The following is a 16,190-nucleotide window of genomic DNA, read 5'->3' as shown; positions in this document are numbered from 1 at the left end:
CAGAACTCGGGGGAAATCTGAAATCGATGAGAAGCAATAATAGATGAAGACTCGTAGGAAGCAACACAGTTCGTTGATATTCTCGAGATACTGGAGGGTATTACTCGAAGGAAGATTGGCATAGGGGTTGCGGAGATGTATTGATCCGCAGAAGATAAGTGTTTTCACTTGCTTGAGAAATGGGATCAAGTAGAAAATATGGTCGGAACCACGATCATAAATGATCGAACCACGGATACAAGATGAACTTATAACAAGGGGGTAATTACTTTTACAAGCAACTTCCATGATAAGTTATACATCGTGTCCATGGGCATGAACACAAAGTTCAAGGTCGACTCCCACTTCTTTAATGCATAACCTATCATTCACTTCTCGTCTTCGAAGAAGTTGTAGTGTTGAAATTTTATCTGGCGAAGCACCAAAAGAGTATGACTCGTGAAAACTTTCGGGTTCACACGATTTTAGAGAAGGTATAGGTTCAACCCATCGGGGCATCTTAGAAACATATACCACAAGCTTCAAGAGTAAATATCACCAGCTCGAAAGCAAAGCATGGTTGGTCAAGTCAGGGAATAGGATTTACCAATGGCATTATGTATCAGGGAAAGAACTTCCAAAGTGATTGAATATGAAGGACGATGTCGGACAAAATCCAACAAAGGATCCGGTGGTCCCCAAGGGATCTGATGTGAGCATCGGTACTCAGCCAGAGGAAGAAAGAATGCAAGGAGATCAGATGATAGAAACAACTGACTAATTCAAAGCTCAGTTGCAAACGAATTATGAATTCCAAGTCAAGGGATCAAAAGCAACGCTCTGATTAGGGATGATAAGTTGCGTAGGCTTAGGGGTACAATCGATGGCAATCTGATTGGTCGATATCCAGCCCATGTTTAAAATGACGTCTGAGCCGGAAGGATGAATACTAGGATTCGAATAAGGATTACAAGCAGTCACAACATATTGAATCAACGGACTCAAAATGTTAATGACAAAGGATGTCAATAAGATTACTAGACTTATGGGAATAACCATAATGTAAGTAAGCAAGAATTTCAAGAGCAATAGGCTGTAGAGGATTTTCGAAAGATCGAATAGTATTCCGAAGAATTTTTTGAAACACATGAATCAACTGGGGATGAGCGGATACTCGGTAAGTGCGAGAAATTATCCGTAGGGGTATTCAGGTGGCAAAGAACTGCAAGGCAGTGACACAAACGGTTCTCGGAACAATAGAGAGAATTTCAAGGTATCTTGTAGTAACAAGATCAACGGGGAATGATTATACGAATGGCAAGTGTATGTAGTTATCCATAGGGATTTATCAGTGGTAGGGAATTTGCAAAAGCAACGGGCACAAAGTCTCAAAAGAGTATCGGAGAGTAACTTCGAAATCTTCTGGTACAGCCGGCGATCATCTGGACTGAAGGGGCTCTCCGGGAGAAAGTATTTTCGAGAACCTAAAGTTAGATTTTTAGAAAATCATTTAACCCGAATAGAAGAGAGATTAGAATCCCAGAGTATAGATGAGGAATAAAAGATCCTAATACCACCCAATGGCGACGTGGGCCCGTAAGCCACACAGCCATGTTAGTAAAAGTTTAGCAATGACTAGACTCAACTTCGGCCAAGGAGTTGGAAAGGGGGATTCCTACAGGCAGTCGGCTCTGATACCAACTTGTGATGCCCCCGATTCAATCGTACACTAATCATACACGCAAACGTGTACGGTCAAGATCAGGGACTCACGGGAAGATATCACAACACAACTCTAAAAATAAAATAAGTCATACAAGCATCATAATACAAGCCAGGGGCCTCGAAGGCTCGAATACAAGTGCTCGATCATAGACGAGTCAGCGGAAGCAACAATATCTGAGTACAGACATAAGTTAAACAAGTTTGCCTTAAGAAGGCTAGCACAAACTAGGATACAGATCGAAAGAGGCGCAGGCCTCCTGCCTGGGATCCTCCTAAACTACTCCTGGTCGTCGTCAGCGGCCTGCATGTAGTAGTAGGCACCTCCGGTGTAGTAAGAGTCGTTGTCGACGGTGGCGTCTGGCTCCTGGGCTCCAACATCTGGTTGCGACAACCCGGTAGAATGGAAAGGGGGAAAAGAGGGAGAAAAGCAACCGTGAGTACTCATCCAAAATACTCGCAAGCAAGGATCTACACTACATATGCATGAGTATATGTGTAAAGGGCCATATCGGTGGACTGAACTGCAGAATGCCAGAATAAAAGGGGGATAGCTAATCCTGTCAAATACTACGCTTCTGGCCACCTCCATCTTGCAGCATGTAGGAGAGAGTAGATGGTAAGTTCACCAAGTAGCATCGCAGCATAATCCTACCCGGCGATCCCCTCCTCGTCGCCCCGTTAGAGAGCGATCACCGGGTTGTATCTGGCACTTGGAAGGGTGTGTTTTATTAAGTATCCGGTTCTAGTTGTCATAAGGTCAAGGTACAACTCCAAGTCGTCATGTTACCGAAGATCACGGCTATTCGAATAGATAAACTTCCCTGCAGGGATGCACCACATAACCCAACACGCTCGATCCCATTTGGCCGGACACACTTTCCTGGGTCATGCCCGGCCTCGGAAGATCAACACGTCGCAGCCCTACCTAGGCACAACAGAGAGGCCAGCACGCCGGTCTAAATCCTATGGCGCAGGGGTCTGGGCCCATCGCCCATTGCACACCTGCACGTTGCGAGGGCGCCCGGAAGCAGACCTAGCAACCTCCATTACAAAGGAAGTCACGTTACGCGGTCCAATCTGGCGCGCGCCGCCCAGTCACTGACGTCACGAAGGCTTCGGCTGATACCACGACGTCGAGTGCCCATAACTGTTCCCGCGTAGTTGGTTAGTGCGTATAGGCCAGTGGCCAGACTCAGATCAAATACCAAGATCTCGTTAAGCGTGTTATTATGAAGTAACCGCGAACGCCGACCAGGGCCAGGCCCACCTCTCTCCTAGGTGGTCTCAACCTGCCCTGTCGCTCCGCCACAAAGTAACAGTCGAGGGCCGTTGGGAACCCAGGCCCACCTCTATCGGGATGGAGCCACCTGCCCCTTCAGCCCCCATCTCCGAACAGTATCATAAGTAATGTAACAGTATAAAGTATATAACATATGCCCGTGATCACCTCCCGAAGTGATCACGGCCCAGTAGTATAGCATGGCAGACGGACAAGAGTGTAGGGCCACTGATGGAATACTAGCATCCTATACTAAGCATTTAGGATTGCAGGTAAGGGTAACAACTGTAGCAACAATGACAGGCTATGCAGCAGAATAGGATTAACCGAAAGCAGTAACATGCTACACTACTCTAATGCAAGCAGTAGAGAGAAGGAATAGGCGATATCTGGTGATCAAAGGGGGGGCTTGCCTGGTTGCTCTGGCAAGAAGGGTTCGTTGTCGACGTAGTCGATCACAGGGGTACCGGCAGCGCTCTCAGGGTCTACCGAAAAGAAGTAACGGAGGGGGGACACAATAAATAACAGAGCAATCAAGGCATCACAAAGCATAACATGACAATATGCGGTGCTAGAGGTGACCTAACGCAGTACTAGGTGCTACCGGCGAAGAGGGAAAACATTCGGGAAGTGTTCCCGGTGTTTGGCATTTTCGGACAGATGAAATGGAGGGGGATTGTTGCATGTTTGCTATCCTAGGGACGTGTGGCGGACGAACCGACTGCGTATCCGGATTCGTCTCGTCGTTCTGAACAACTTTCATGTACAAAGTATTTTCATCCGAGTTACGGATTATTTTATATGATTTTTCAAAGTTTAAAACAATTTCTGTAATTATTTTAAAAACTAAAATAGAGTTATTGCATCAGCATGATGTCATCATGACATCGGCAGGGTCAACAGTCAACTCTAACCGGGTTGACTGGTCAAAGGGGCAGTGGGGCCCAATCGTCATTGTCTATTTAATTAATTAACAGTTAAATAGCTAACTAATCAGACTAATTAAATTAGGTTAATTAACAGGATTCATTAAATTAATTAATTACTAAGTAATTATTTAAGTATTATTATTTTTATAAAAGAGGGCGTGGGGCCCCGCTGTCATAGGCCCAACTAAAACTAAGCCTAATATAAATTAGTCTAACAAAAGGGCTTGTTTTAACTGGGGATTAGTCCCTAAGCTAGCAAAGGGCCGGCCACACATGGCTGTGGCAAAAGCCAGCCATACACACAACTCACGCACACACACGGCGCACACACACTGCGCTCTCACACACCACGGCCATGGCCTTTGCCGTGGCTAGCAGCAAGCAGAACAGAGGCAGGGCAGCGCAGAAGCAAGCAAGGAGCATCAGCAGTGCGGCGCCAGCGGTACGCGGCAGCAGCGGCCAGCAGCAAACGGAGCAGCAGCGCAGGCACGCACACGCAGTAGGGGCGGGCGAGCACGGGACAGCAGCAGCGACAACCGGTAGCACCGGCAACAACGACAGCAGAAGAAGTAACAGGCGGCAGCGAGCGCACGCACGTACGCGTACACAGGGGTTCGAGCTCGACGGAGATGACGGCCTACGGCGTCCAAATTGAAGGGCTAAAAGGGGACCCGAGGGAGAAGCTCACCTCGGTTCTCATGGACGAGGTTAGAAGGTCGGAGGCGGCCCGGAGCAGTGGCAACGACGACGAGTTGGTGACGTCCGCGGCGGAGAAGGGCTCGATGGCGAGCACACGGACCGTCCCGGCTTGAGATGATCCCCGGAGCGGACGGATCCGGCCGCGGCGGACCTCCTGGACGTGCTCCCGCATGCCGGAGACGACGGTGGCCGCGGATGACAGCGAGGAGGTCGGCGGGGCAGAGGCGGACCGGTCAGGGCGCCGCGACGTCGGCGGGCGCAGAAGGAAGGGGCGCGAGGGAGAGAGATGCGAGGGGCTAGGGTTTCGGTGGGGTGTGGGGGTGCCCTTATAGGTCAAAGGGAGGGGCTCGTGGCAGCCATCCATGGCCATGACGCCGTGGATGAGCGCCACGCCCTCCTGGTCTCCTCTCGAGGAGGAGGGAGAGGTGAAGATGGGCTGATTGTTTAGCTAGATGGGCCAAGTGGCCCAAGGGGGTAGGGTTTCTCTTTTCTCTCTCTCTCTCTATATATATATATTTTTGTTCCAATGTTAGCTACTGTTTTCTATTTAAAAGTAAGACTAAATGAGTTTTGTTAGATTTGAGACTTGTCACATAAATCAAGTACATTATTTCTAGGAGTCGCAAAAAGTTTGAGGCCAAAAGGAGTTGTCTAACCATATTTAGAAATTGAAAAGGCCAATTTTAAATGCTGCTCGACCACTAAATAATTTCCAGGGGCACTTTGGGAATTCAAAAGAGGTTGGTTCCAACATGAAAAATATCCAGGGATTATTTGCCACACTTTGAACATTTTAGTTTTCATGTTTGGCAAATTTGAAATTTTGACTTTGAATTTGAGTTTGAACATGAATAGTGATTTGGATCAAGTGAGGATTAGCAATAGTAATGTGATGACATGGCACCATTAGCAGGGTTTTACTGTAGCTTAATTATCCGGGCATCACAAAGATCTATAGGGATAGATCGACATGCTTAATAGGACTTTCACAAAGCACATACCTTGACAAGATTTTGAAGAAGTTCAAAATGGATCAGTCAAAGAAAGGGTTCTTTCCTGTGTTACAAGGTGTGAAGTTGAGTAAGACTCAAAGCCTGACCACGACAGAAGATAAAGAGAGAGAATGAAAGTCATTCCCTATGCCTCAGCCATAGGTTTTATAAAGTATGCCATGCTGTGTACCAGACCTGTTGTGTGCCTTAACAATAAGTTTGGCAAGAGGGTACAAGGGTGATCCAGGAGTGGACCACTGAACAGCGGTCAAAATTATCCTTAGGTGCCTTAAAGAGGACTAAGGAAATGTTTCTCGGTTATGGAGGTGATAAAGAGTTCATCGTAAAGGGTTACGTCGATGCAAGCTTTGACACCAATCCGGATGACTCTGAGTCTCAATCTGGATACATATTGAAAGTGGGGTCAATTAACTAGAGTAGCTCCATGCAGAGCATTGTAGACATAGAAAATTTGCAAAATACATACGGCTCTGAATGTGGCAGACCCGTTGACTAAAACTCTCTCACAAGCAAAACATGATCACTCTTTGGGTATTAATCACATGGCAATGTGAACTAGATTATTGACTCTAGTAAACTCTTTGGGTGTTAGTCACATGGCGATGTGAACTATAAGTGTTAATCACATGGCGATGTGAACTAGATTATTGACTCTAGTGCAAGTGAGAGACTGGAGGAAATATGCCCTAGAGGCAATAATAAAGTTGTTATTTTATATTTCCTTATTCATGATAAAAGCTTTATTATTCATGCTAGAATTGTATTGATCGGAAACCTAAATACATGTGTGAATACATAAACAAATACCATGTCCCTTGTAAGCCTCTACTAGACTAGCTCGTTGATCAAAGATGGTTAAGGTTTCCTAACCATAGACATGTGTTGTCATTTGATAACGGGATCACATCATTAGGAGAATGATGTGATGGACAAGACCCATCCGTTAGCTTAGCATAATGATCGTTCAAGTTTTATTTCTATTGCTTTCTTCATGTCCAATACATATTCCTTCGACTATGAGATTATGCAACTCCCGGATACCGGAGGAATACCTTGTGTGTTATCAAACGTCACAATGTAACTGGGTGATCATAAAGATGCTCTACAGTTATCTCCGAAGGTGTTTGTTGAGTTGGCATAGATCGAGACTAGGATTTGTCACTCCGAGTATCGGAGAGGTATGTCTGGGCCCTCTCGGTAATACAGATCATAAGCTTGCAAGCAAACGACTAAGGAGTTAGTCACGAGGTGATGTATTATGAAACGAGTAAAGAGACTTGCCGGTAACGAGATTGAACTAGGTATGAAGATACCGACGATCGAATCTCGGGCAAGTAACATACCGATGGACAAAGGGAATTATGTATGTTTTCATAACGGTTCGACCGATAAAGATCGTAGAATATGTAGGAGCCAATATGGGCATCCAGATTCCGCTATTGGTTATTGACCGGAGAGGTGTCTCGGTCATGTCTACATAGTTCTCGAACCCGTAGGGTCCGCACGCTTAACGTTCGTTGACAATACAGTATTATATGAGTTATGTGATTTGGTGACCGAATGTTCTTCGGAGTCCCGGATGAGATCACGGACATGATGAGGAGTCTCGAAATGGTCGAGAGGTAAAGATTGATATATAGGACGATGGTATTTGGACACCAAAAGTGTTTCGGGTGGTACCGGGTATTTATCGGGTCACCGGAAGGGGTTCCGCGAAGCCATGCGGAGATCACATCACCATCGCCATCACCATGCCGTCGTGCTGTTGGAACTCATCTACTACCTCGCCATCTTGCTGGATCAAGAAGGCGTAGGATGTCCCCGAGCTGAACGTGTACAGAACACGGAGGTGCCGTGCATTCGGTACTTGATCGGTTGAAGCACGAAGAAGTTCGACTACATTAACCGCGTTGTGAAACACTTCCACTTATGGTCTACGAGGGTACATAGACACACTCTCCCCCTTGTTGCTATGCATCTCCATGGATAGATCTTGCGTGTGCGTAGAATTTTTTTGTTTTCCATGCAACGTTTCCCAACAAGAGGAGGGCGGAGCGAGCCGTGCGTCGACCGGGCAAGCGTGCAGAGAAGGAGCATGCAAAAGCCCAGATCGAGTTGGGAGCTACGTCAACCTGGGACGATGAAGACCCTCGGTGGCTCGACGCGTTTATGTCGTCGGACTACACCACCGTGGAGGACGAGGAGTAGTTTTATTCATCATTTTTATCTATTTTTATTTAGCATCGTATGATGAACTGGCTTGTGGTTTGGGGAACTATGCTATGAAATTTGAACTATGTTTCGTTTCATATATTCTTTTGTACGTGTTTTAATTTTTTTTCAAGTGTCGGCTGGTCGCGTGCGCTGGATTTTACTACGCCCGGTGAAGCGCTATAGTGGCGCGCTAAATTTTGCAGCGCGTGGAAAAGCAACCACGCTCCCCGGCGCGCGAAAACGCTATTTCGGCGCTGGCGCGCCACCCTATGACACGTCTCCAACATATCTATAATTTTTAATTGTTCCATGCTATTATATTATCTGTCTTGGATGTTTTATATGCATTAATATGCTATTTTATATTATTTTTGGGACTAACCTATTAACTTAGAGCCCAGTGCGAGTTTCTGTTTTTTCCTTGTTTTTTAGTTTTACAGAAAAGGAATATCAAACAGAGTCCAAACAAGCTGAAACTTTACGATGATTTTTTATGGACTAGAAGAGATCCACGGGGCATCGGAGATGGACCAAAGGAGTCCCGAAGCAGCCACAAGGGTGGAGGGCGCGCCCCTGCCTTGCGCTGCCCCGTGGACCCCCCCCCCCGACGTGAAATAGACACCAAAAGTTCCTACAAATCCCGGAACCTCCAAAAATAAACCTAGATCGGGAGTTCCGCCGCCGCAAGCCTTTGTAGCCACGAAAAACCAATCGGGAGCCCGTTCCGGCACCCTGCTGGAGGGGGAAACCATCACCGGAGGCCATCTTCATCATCCCGGTGGTCTCCATGACGAGGAGGGAGTAGTACACCCTCGGGGCTGAGGGTATGTACAAGTAGCTATGTGTTTGATCTCTCTCTCTCTCTCTCGTGTTCTTGATTTGGCACGATCTTGATGTACCGCGAGCTTTGTTACTATAGTTGAATCATATGGTGTTTCTCCCCCTCTATCTTCTTGTGATGGATTGAGTTTTACCTTTGGGGTTTCAGTATTATCGGATTGAATACTATTATGGATTTGAGAACACTTGATGTATGTTTTGCGTGGGATACCCGTGGTGACAATGGGGTGTTCTACTGATTCACTTGATGTATGTTTTGGCACTTAACTCGCGGATTCCCGAGGTGACATTGGGGTAATCTATGCATAGGGGTTGATGCATATTTTCGTCCTTGTTTCTCCGGTAGAAATCTTGGGGCACTCTTTGAATTTCTTTGCGTTGGATTGAATATTATGAATCTGAAGTTGTTTGATGCATATCGTATAATTGACCCACAGATACTTGTGGTGACATTGGAGTATCTATGTGACATTAGGGTTGATTGATGTGTGTCATAGGGTGTTATTTTACTACGAACTCTAGGGTTGTTTGTGACACTTATAGAAATAGCTCAATGGATTGATCAAAAAGAATAACTTTGAGGTGGTTTCGTACCTTGCAAGCAATTTCATCTTATGTTCTCCGCGATAGGAACTTTGGAGTGACTTTTGTCGCACGTTGAGGGATTGCCATATGATTTAATTATATTATCATTGTTGCGCGAGTTTGCACTAGTGAAAGTATGAACCCTAGGCCTTGTTTCCAAGCATTGCAATACCGTCTTTGCTCACTTTTGTTACTAGTTACCTTGCTGTTTTTATATTTTCAGATTACAAAAACCTATATCTACTATCCATACTACACTTGTATCACCATCTCTTCGCCGAACTAGTGCACCTATACAATTTACCATTGTATTGGGTGTGTTGGGGACACAAGAGACTCTTTGTTATTTGGTTGCAGGGTTGTTTGAGAGAGACCATCTTCATCCTATGCATCCCACGGATTGATAAACCTTAGGTCATCCATTTGAGGGAAATTAGCCACTGTCCTACAAAACTCTGCACTTGGAGGCCCAACAACGTCTACCGAAAAAGGCTTTCGCCCCGCTTTATAAATAAAGCAACCTCCGAGCACAAAGTTAACAAGGTACCAACCAAACAAACACCCACACACACAAAGCCACCACAGGCGGGTCCGACAGACACGCACACAGAAAAAACCCAGGTTCAGCTGTGGGCACAGCACAACAAGCCCAACACCGGCGCACGACACACACAACAAACACAACGGCGGTGGCAAGGTGGAGAAGATCTAATCCGGCTCCGGTGGTGGTGGGGGAAGCGGTGGAGCCATCCGGAGAGCCATCGAGTGAAGCTGGGTGATGAGCCCAACAACATCTACAAGAAGAAAGGTTGCGTAGTAGACATCACCCTACTGCGCATCTGTTGGAGATGCTCATAACACAGTACAATCATGGATGCCCATATATACACATATGTGCTCACCCCACACCCTATTCTTATAAGTACCTCCGAGATACTAAACCGACATCACATCTTGAGATTGACGAAGTCACTATAAGCATCTTATAATGGACGCAAACGTCTTTTTTCACTTAACGAACATCGCTGAAAAGACCGAAATAAATTTAGAAAAATACGAGCATCAGTGCCAAGTTTAGGACTTCAAGTCTGGTGAGTTGGTTTCACAAGAAACCTAACCATCTAAGCTCAGTTCACATGCTACCTTATTATTGCCTCTCGCGCTTGACTACGAAATAAAACAATAAAATGGTATGAAATTACCATCCCGACATATTTATCCTAAATGGAATTCTCGGGTTTTCAATTGGCAGCTGAAAGTCCGGTTCGTCAATCTTAAAATGTGACGTCGGCTCAATTTTCTGGTGGGCTGCTTATGTCCATTCATAGGGATGAGTTTATGTGTATATGGTTTTTTTGAAACATGTGCGTAGATGTAAGCATCTACGAGACTACGACTGTCTCGTGTAGGTGCTCATAGGGGTAGGGTCTTGCGTATGTGCATTCATAGGGACGAGTTTATGTTCATGTATGTTTTTTTAGAAACATGTGCGTGTATGTGCGCAACTACGATTGTCCCGTGTTACCGAAAATTTGAGGAAAACTAGCGTAGCGTATAGGGTGTAGGCCCATGAATTGTCGTGGCCCAAGGCCTGTTGTGCGATGCCTCCGGCCACCAACAACAGCCGAACCGCCCGCCGCCACCCCCGCACGCCGCCAGCGCTAGGGCCACAGCTGAGCGACGGCCGGCGGAGGGACCCCTACTCGCCGGCTCACCGCGACGCCTCCGCTCCGCACCACCCGGCCTCGCTAGCGTGCCGCCGTCGGTGCCGACCCCTCCTCGTCCGCTGTCCACTCCTCGTCCGTTCCTTCCCCTCGTCTCCGCCGGCGGTGCCAGCCGACCCCGACCGTTGCTCAGCTCCAGGACGACAGGACTGCAGATCCCGGCCGTTGCTCAGCTCGACAGCAACCGGCCAAGTATGTCTTTTTAGCTGACTATACCTATCAATTTACGGTTTTTAGTGCAGAATCCGGTTTTCAGTTATCACTGACCGTGCCTCCTTCTCCCCAGGCCGCCAGTCCTCTTGTCCCGCCTTCCGCGCCGCCAGCCACCTGCGCCCATGGTTTGCGCCGCCATCTCAGTAGCCGGCGGACCTGCCACATCCCTCTCCCGTCGACCAGCACTCGGCCTCCATAGCCGCCGCCTGCTCTGGGCCCGCGCGACGAGTCAATATACATATACAATGAGCCGGGTTGCGCCGCGGCTGAGCTCCACCATGGTTGGGGCCCCCACCCCCGACCATGACGAAGCACGCGCAGGTGCGCAGGGAGGTAATTGGATTGGCTTTGATATGATTATTATCAGTAGGAATTTGGAATACTCACATTGGATGTGATTTACTAATCAGATTATAGTAGCTTATTCCTTCTACCAGCGGTTTCAATGTGAAATAGGTTGTTGAATTGATGAATGAATATGCTAATAATCCATCACTTGATTCTCCTTCCTACTTGCGTTTTTGATGTGATATGATATGACCTCCTACTTGCAACCAACCACTTGTTGAATTGTCTAATTCTTGAGAACTTTTTGTATTGGTTGTTTAGTTCTATCAGGAAATAATTTGTTGTTATGTGCTAATCAATTAATCTTGTTACAACTCATGTGTTTAAGTAGTCAAGCAACATGGGTCCTAAGAGTTGTATATTCTCTTCATTTTACGTTTTCTCATGCATAGCATATGGAAATGCTTGAAGCAATGAACTAATGACAAGTTCCTACATCAACAGGAGTGAAGCAAGCACTCATATCACTGTCGGATAAAACAGACTTGGCCAATCTTGGAAACGGTCTTCAGAGCTTGGGGTAACTCGTTTGTGCTGTGGGATCCTCATGCATCACCATGGAGAATTATGTCGTACATAAATGCCTAATTCAGGCAGTGCTGATATATCATATATATCGTCTTTCCTAAAGTTATGCATTGCTCACAGTAGCCTTCTTATTAGCAAGTTAATCTCTCCTAGCTGCATGTTTTTATAGGCTGACTGTTTGTGCGAGGGTTAGTGTTAGTATTTATGAAGCTTAATATTGTACAGGAAGAAGCATTCTCCATCTTAGATTTACCAATGCTATTTTTTTTTCTCCGTTCTAGTTATGTAGGGTCTTACAAAGATTTTTTTGCGCCTGTAGGTTTTCTATCATCTCCACTGGCGGTACAGCGTCAAGCCTGGAAGCAGCTGGAGTGAATGTTACAAAAGTTGAACAGATTACACATTTTCCTGAAATGGTATAGCTTAATTTATTGTTTAGCTGCTGCAGCATTTCTTGAAATGGTTTTATCCAGGCATGATTTATCATAGTTAATAAAGTAGTTCCTGAATCAAATTTGTTGCAAGTGTTGAAAAATTTCATTTAATGAAATGTTTCTGTAGCACGCTACAGTTGATATAGTTGGCAAGTGTGATGTCCATTCGTGTAGAAGGTGCATGTGGATCTGATATAATAATCATTCTTTATTTCCAAATCTCTTCTCTTTATAGTCTCTTGAATCCTCACAATAGTTGTTGAATAATCGATATACAACCAAATTATCTTTCCTCTTGTCATCCCACTTTAGCCTACCTTCTGCTTTGCCTCTGGCAGGTCATTTAGAGGATATTGACTATATATTTTTCTTTTAATCTCCATTTACATTTCTGTTTTGGTGATTGCAGCTTGATGGAAGAGTAAAAACATTGCACCCCAGTATACATGGTGGTATTCTTGCCCGAAGAGACCAGGAGCATCATCTTAAAGCATTGAATGAGCATGGCATAGGTGAGAGCCCATTTTTTAATCTTATATTAGTTGACTGTTGTAATATTCTTCCAATTATCATGCCATTAAAGAGCAATCTTGTCTTGCATTGTCATTTAACTAGGACATTTGTTTGGGCACAGGGACATTTGATGTGGTTGTAGTGAATTTGTATCCATTCTATGATAAGGTCACCTCTGGTGCAATTTCTTTTGAGGATGGCATTGAAAATATTGATATTGGTGGGCCTACATTGATCCGGGCTGCAGCGAAGGTAACTGTGTATATCATTTGAAATTACATACTTAGTGGCTGGTTGCAGTTGTTGCAATCTACCATAACATTAGTTCATGTTAACATATATCTGCCTGCTGTTTATGAAAATCTGTTTTATGTTCATTTATACTCGTGGGATCAATGTAATAGTTATGTACGACTGATGTACAGCTTAATATTGATATCTTTGTTAACCTGACAGAATCATAAGGATGTTCTTGTTGTCGTGGATCATCATGATTACCCTGCTCTTTTGAAATATCTACAAGAAAAGCAAGCGGACCCGCAGTTCCGCAGGATGCTAGCATGGAAAGCTTTCCAGCATGTAGCTTCTTATGATTCAGCTGTCTCAGAGTGGTTGTGGAAGCAAACGAACAGTGGTATAATCCTTCTTTTGGTGAATGGTCCAATACATATCTGATAGTTTCATCTGCTACTTTTATTGGATATCACATTGTCATGGTCGTATGTATGTAGGAGATACATTTCCGCCAAGTTTTACTGTTCCCCTCTCGATGAAGTCTACACTTCGTTATGGTGAAAATCCTCATCAAAAGGCGGCATTTTATGGTGACAGGAGTCTTTCTCTAGTCAATGCCGGTGGTATTGCAACAGCAGTTCAGCACCATGGAAAGGTTAGGACATCATGCATTTATTTTCCAGTTCGTGCTCCAACTAAGTGGCCCACAAATTAGTCAAAAATATTCAAAGAGCAATCTCTTCTGAGATGGTGCCACAAATTCCATGTCTCTCAGATTTAGCATTTAGTTTGTTCAGTACACATACAATTTGTTTCTGGATATTCCTGCTCCTTGTGAACTCATGCTGTTGAAAAGTTCAGTGATGCTTCTTTAGGGGTTTTCATAACTGGCATCCCTGCTCTTTGCAGGAAATGTCCTATAACAACTACTTGGATGCTGATGCTGCATGGAATTGCGTGTCAGAGTTTGAGAACCCTACTTGTGTTGTTGTTAAGCACACCAATCCGTGTGGTGTTGCATCCCGGCAGGATGTTCTTGAGGCATATAGATTAGCTGTAAAGGCAGACCCTGTGAGTGCATTTGGGGGAATCGTTGCATTCAACACCACAATTGACGAGGTATGCACTAGACTCTGATCTTATGTTTCGCAAGCTCTAACGTTTGTATAGTTGTGTTGCTGCCCATGACATGTTCCTGCATGCTCATCTGTACATTCTCAGTTAGTCATGAATTGCGGAGGGGCAACTAATAAATCTTATCTTGTGTAGGATCTTGCAAAGGAGATCCGTGAGTTTAGAAGTCCTACAGATGGCGAGACACGGATGTTCTATGAGATCGTGGTGGCACCAGGATACACAGAGAAGGGCCTCGAGGTCCTCAAAGGGAAATCGAAAACGCTGAGGATCCTTGAGGCGAAGAGAAGTGGGAAAAATATGCTGTCGCTCAGGCAGGTAAGCGGCGGTTGGCTAGCTCAACAGTCAGACGATCTAGCCCCAGAAGACATCACCTTCACGACGGGTTCTGAGAGAGCTCCGACAGACAGCGAGCTCTCGGATGCCAAGTTTGCCTGGCTCTGCGTGAAGCACGTCAAGAGCAACGCCATTGTGATTGCCAAGGTTAGTCTGCATTTCTCAGTGTGCCAAGGAAAAGATAGGGCGAGAAAATTTCAGTTTGCAATACAACTGTCGCAAGCAAAAAAAAAAAGACTTGCTGCTGTCAGTATTTGTATTCCACAACTCACAACTCACTGACCTGCCAAGTTTGGTTCAGTGAATGGTTTTGCTGAGTGAATTGACTTGACTGATCCTCTTGTGTGTGCAGGACAATTGCATGCTGGGCATGGGAAGCGGGCAGCCAAACAGGGTGGACAGCCTGAGGATCGCCTTCAGGAAAGCAGGGGAAGCTGCCAAGGGAGCCGCTCTGGCCAGCGACGCCTTCTTCCCATTTGGTGAGAACAAAACAACAACCCGGCCCATTCGATTCGACCAAGTGAGAACTTACAGGCTGATAAACTGACTCGCGTGAGTGAAACTGCAGCCTGGAAGGACGCCGTGGAGGAGGCGTGCGAGAACGGCATCGGCACGATCGCGCAGCCCGGCGGCAGCATGAGGGACAAGGACGCCGTCGACTGCTGCAACAAGTACGGCGTCTCCCTCCTCTTCACCGGCGTCCGCCACTTCAGGCACTAAGCCTAACTTGAGTGCTGAAGGTCATCGCCGGTCTACCGTCAGTCTGTCCGCCGTGGAAACGGATACAGGTGGTTTTGAGTCCAACTAGGAATAATTGTATGACAGGGGCGTAATCGTTTTGCGATGTTGTATCACATTGCTGAGCCAGCAGCTGAGTGGGTAATAACTAAGGTCAGGAAACCAGGGCCATGTGCTAGTTAAACTAAGCAGAAGCTGTGTTTGTATTCAGACCTCGACATGAATCAAACTTGAGGCCATTCTGACCTTTTCAGATGCCAGCACGTGATCTCTGCTTGAAGATTTGCGATCACCAGCAACCTTCAGATGCTGGTTTGTAGAAGAGTTAATTCCATTTTTTACCCCTCGTTTCGTCCTTTTTGACAGGGATTACCCCATTTAAGCGAAATTCATCCATCTTACCCGATTTAACCAAAATATATGCCAGATTTTACCCCTCTTTAGATTTTTGCTCATTCTGTCAATTGATTCCCACATGATTTATAGGCATTTTTCTTTGTCCGTAGCCAGTTTTATTCACTCCCTCGACCGCACATCCGGTTCGGCTCCAAGCGCTGGAGAAAAATACACTCGGACCTATCTTGATCTGCTCCTCGTTTAGGAATTAGGACCCATCAAATTGATCAATTCCATCGACTCCTTGCCCATTCTAGTTTAGCCATTTTGCGCGCGTGACCTGCTCGTGATCGAGTTTGAGCTGAGCAGCGTGCGCGCGCGTGTGTGAC

At 45.8% G+C, this 16,190-nt stretch overlaps 1 protein-coding gene across 4 annotated transcripts; it reads left to right on the top strand.

Annotated features, from left to right (window-relative positions):
- The first annotated feature begins 10,842 nt into the window (after nucleotides 1-10,842).
- LOC109762338 (uncharacterized) lies at nucleotides 10,843-15,725 on the top strand. Of its 4 annotated transcripts, none has more exons than XM_020321176.4 (12): nucleotides 10,843-11,179; nucleotides 11,274-11,533; nucleotides 11,993-12,068; nucleotides 12,396-12,492; nucleotides 12,920-13,022; nucleotides 13,145-13,275; nucleotides 13,480-13,657; nucleotides 13,755-13,912; nucleotides 14,167-14,376; nucleotides 14,527-14,874; nucleotides 15,080-15,206; nucleotides 15,296-15,725. In XM_020321176.4, the coding sequence occupies exons 2-12, from the start codon at nucleotides 11,323-11,325 to the stop codon at nucleotides 15,445-15,447; spliced, it is 1,791 nt and encodes a 596-aa protein (XP_020176765.1). In that variant the 5' UTR covers nucleotides 10,843-11,179; nucleotides 11,274-11,322; the 3' UTR covers nucleotides 15,448-15,725. The 4 variants fall into 4 exon arrangements, with proteins under 4 accessions (XP_020176765.1, XP_073355218.1, XP_020176767.1 ...); XM_073499117.1 differs by having other exon boundaries at nucleotides 10,867-11,179; nucleotides 11,274-11,521; nucleotides 13,480-13,654; XM_020321178.4 differs by having other exon boundaries at nucleotides 10,893-11,179; nucleotides 11,274-11,521.
- The last annotated feature ends 465 nt before the right edge of the window (nucleotides 15,726-16,190 follow it).

The sequence above is a fragment of the Aegilops tauschii genome, chromosome 1, assembly GCF_002575655.3.
Source record: "Aegilops tauschii subsp. strangulata cultivar AL8/78 chromosome 1, Aet v6.0, whole genome shotgun sequence".
NCBI lineage: Eukaryota > Viridiplantae > Streptophyta > Magnoliopsida > Poales > Poaceae > Aegilops > Aegilops tauschii.
Note: the sequence above shows the minus strand (reverse complement) of the source record. Positions and strands in the feature narration are given on the sequence as shown.

Bases quoted from the DNA above. Each gene is read 5' to 3' on its own strand.
- LOC109762338 (XM_020321176.4), top strand. From the start codon at position 11,323: ATGGTTTGCGCCGCCATCTCAGTAGCCGGCGGACCTGCCACATCCCTC. The intron at 12,493-12,919 runs GTATAGCTTAAT...TGGTGATTGCAG, and splicing joins TTACACATTTTCCTGAAATG to CTTGATGGAAGAGTAAAAAC. The intron at 13,023-13,144 runs GTGAGAGCCCAT...GTTTGGGCACAG, and splicing joins ATTGAATGAGCATGGCATAG to GGACATTTGATGTGGTTGTA.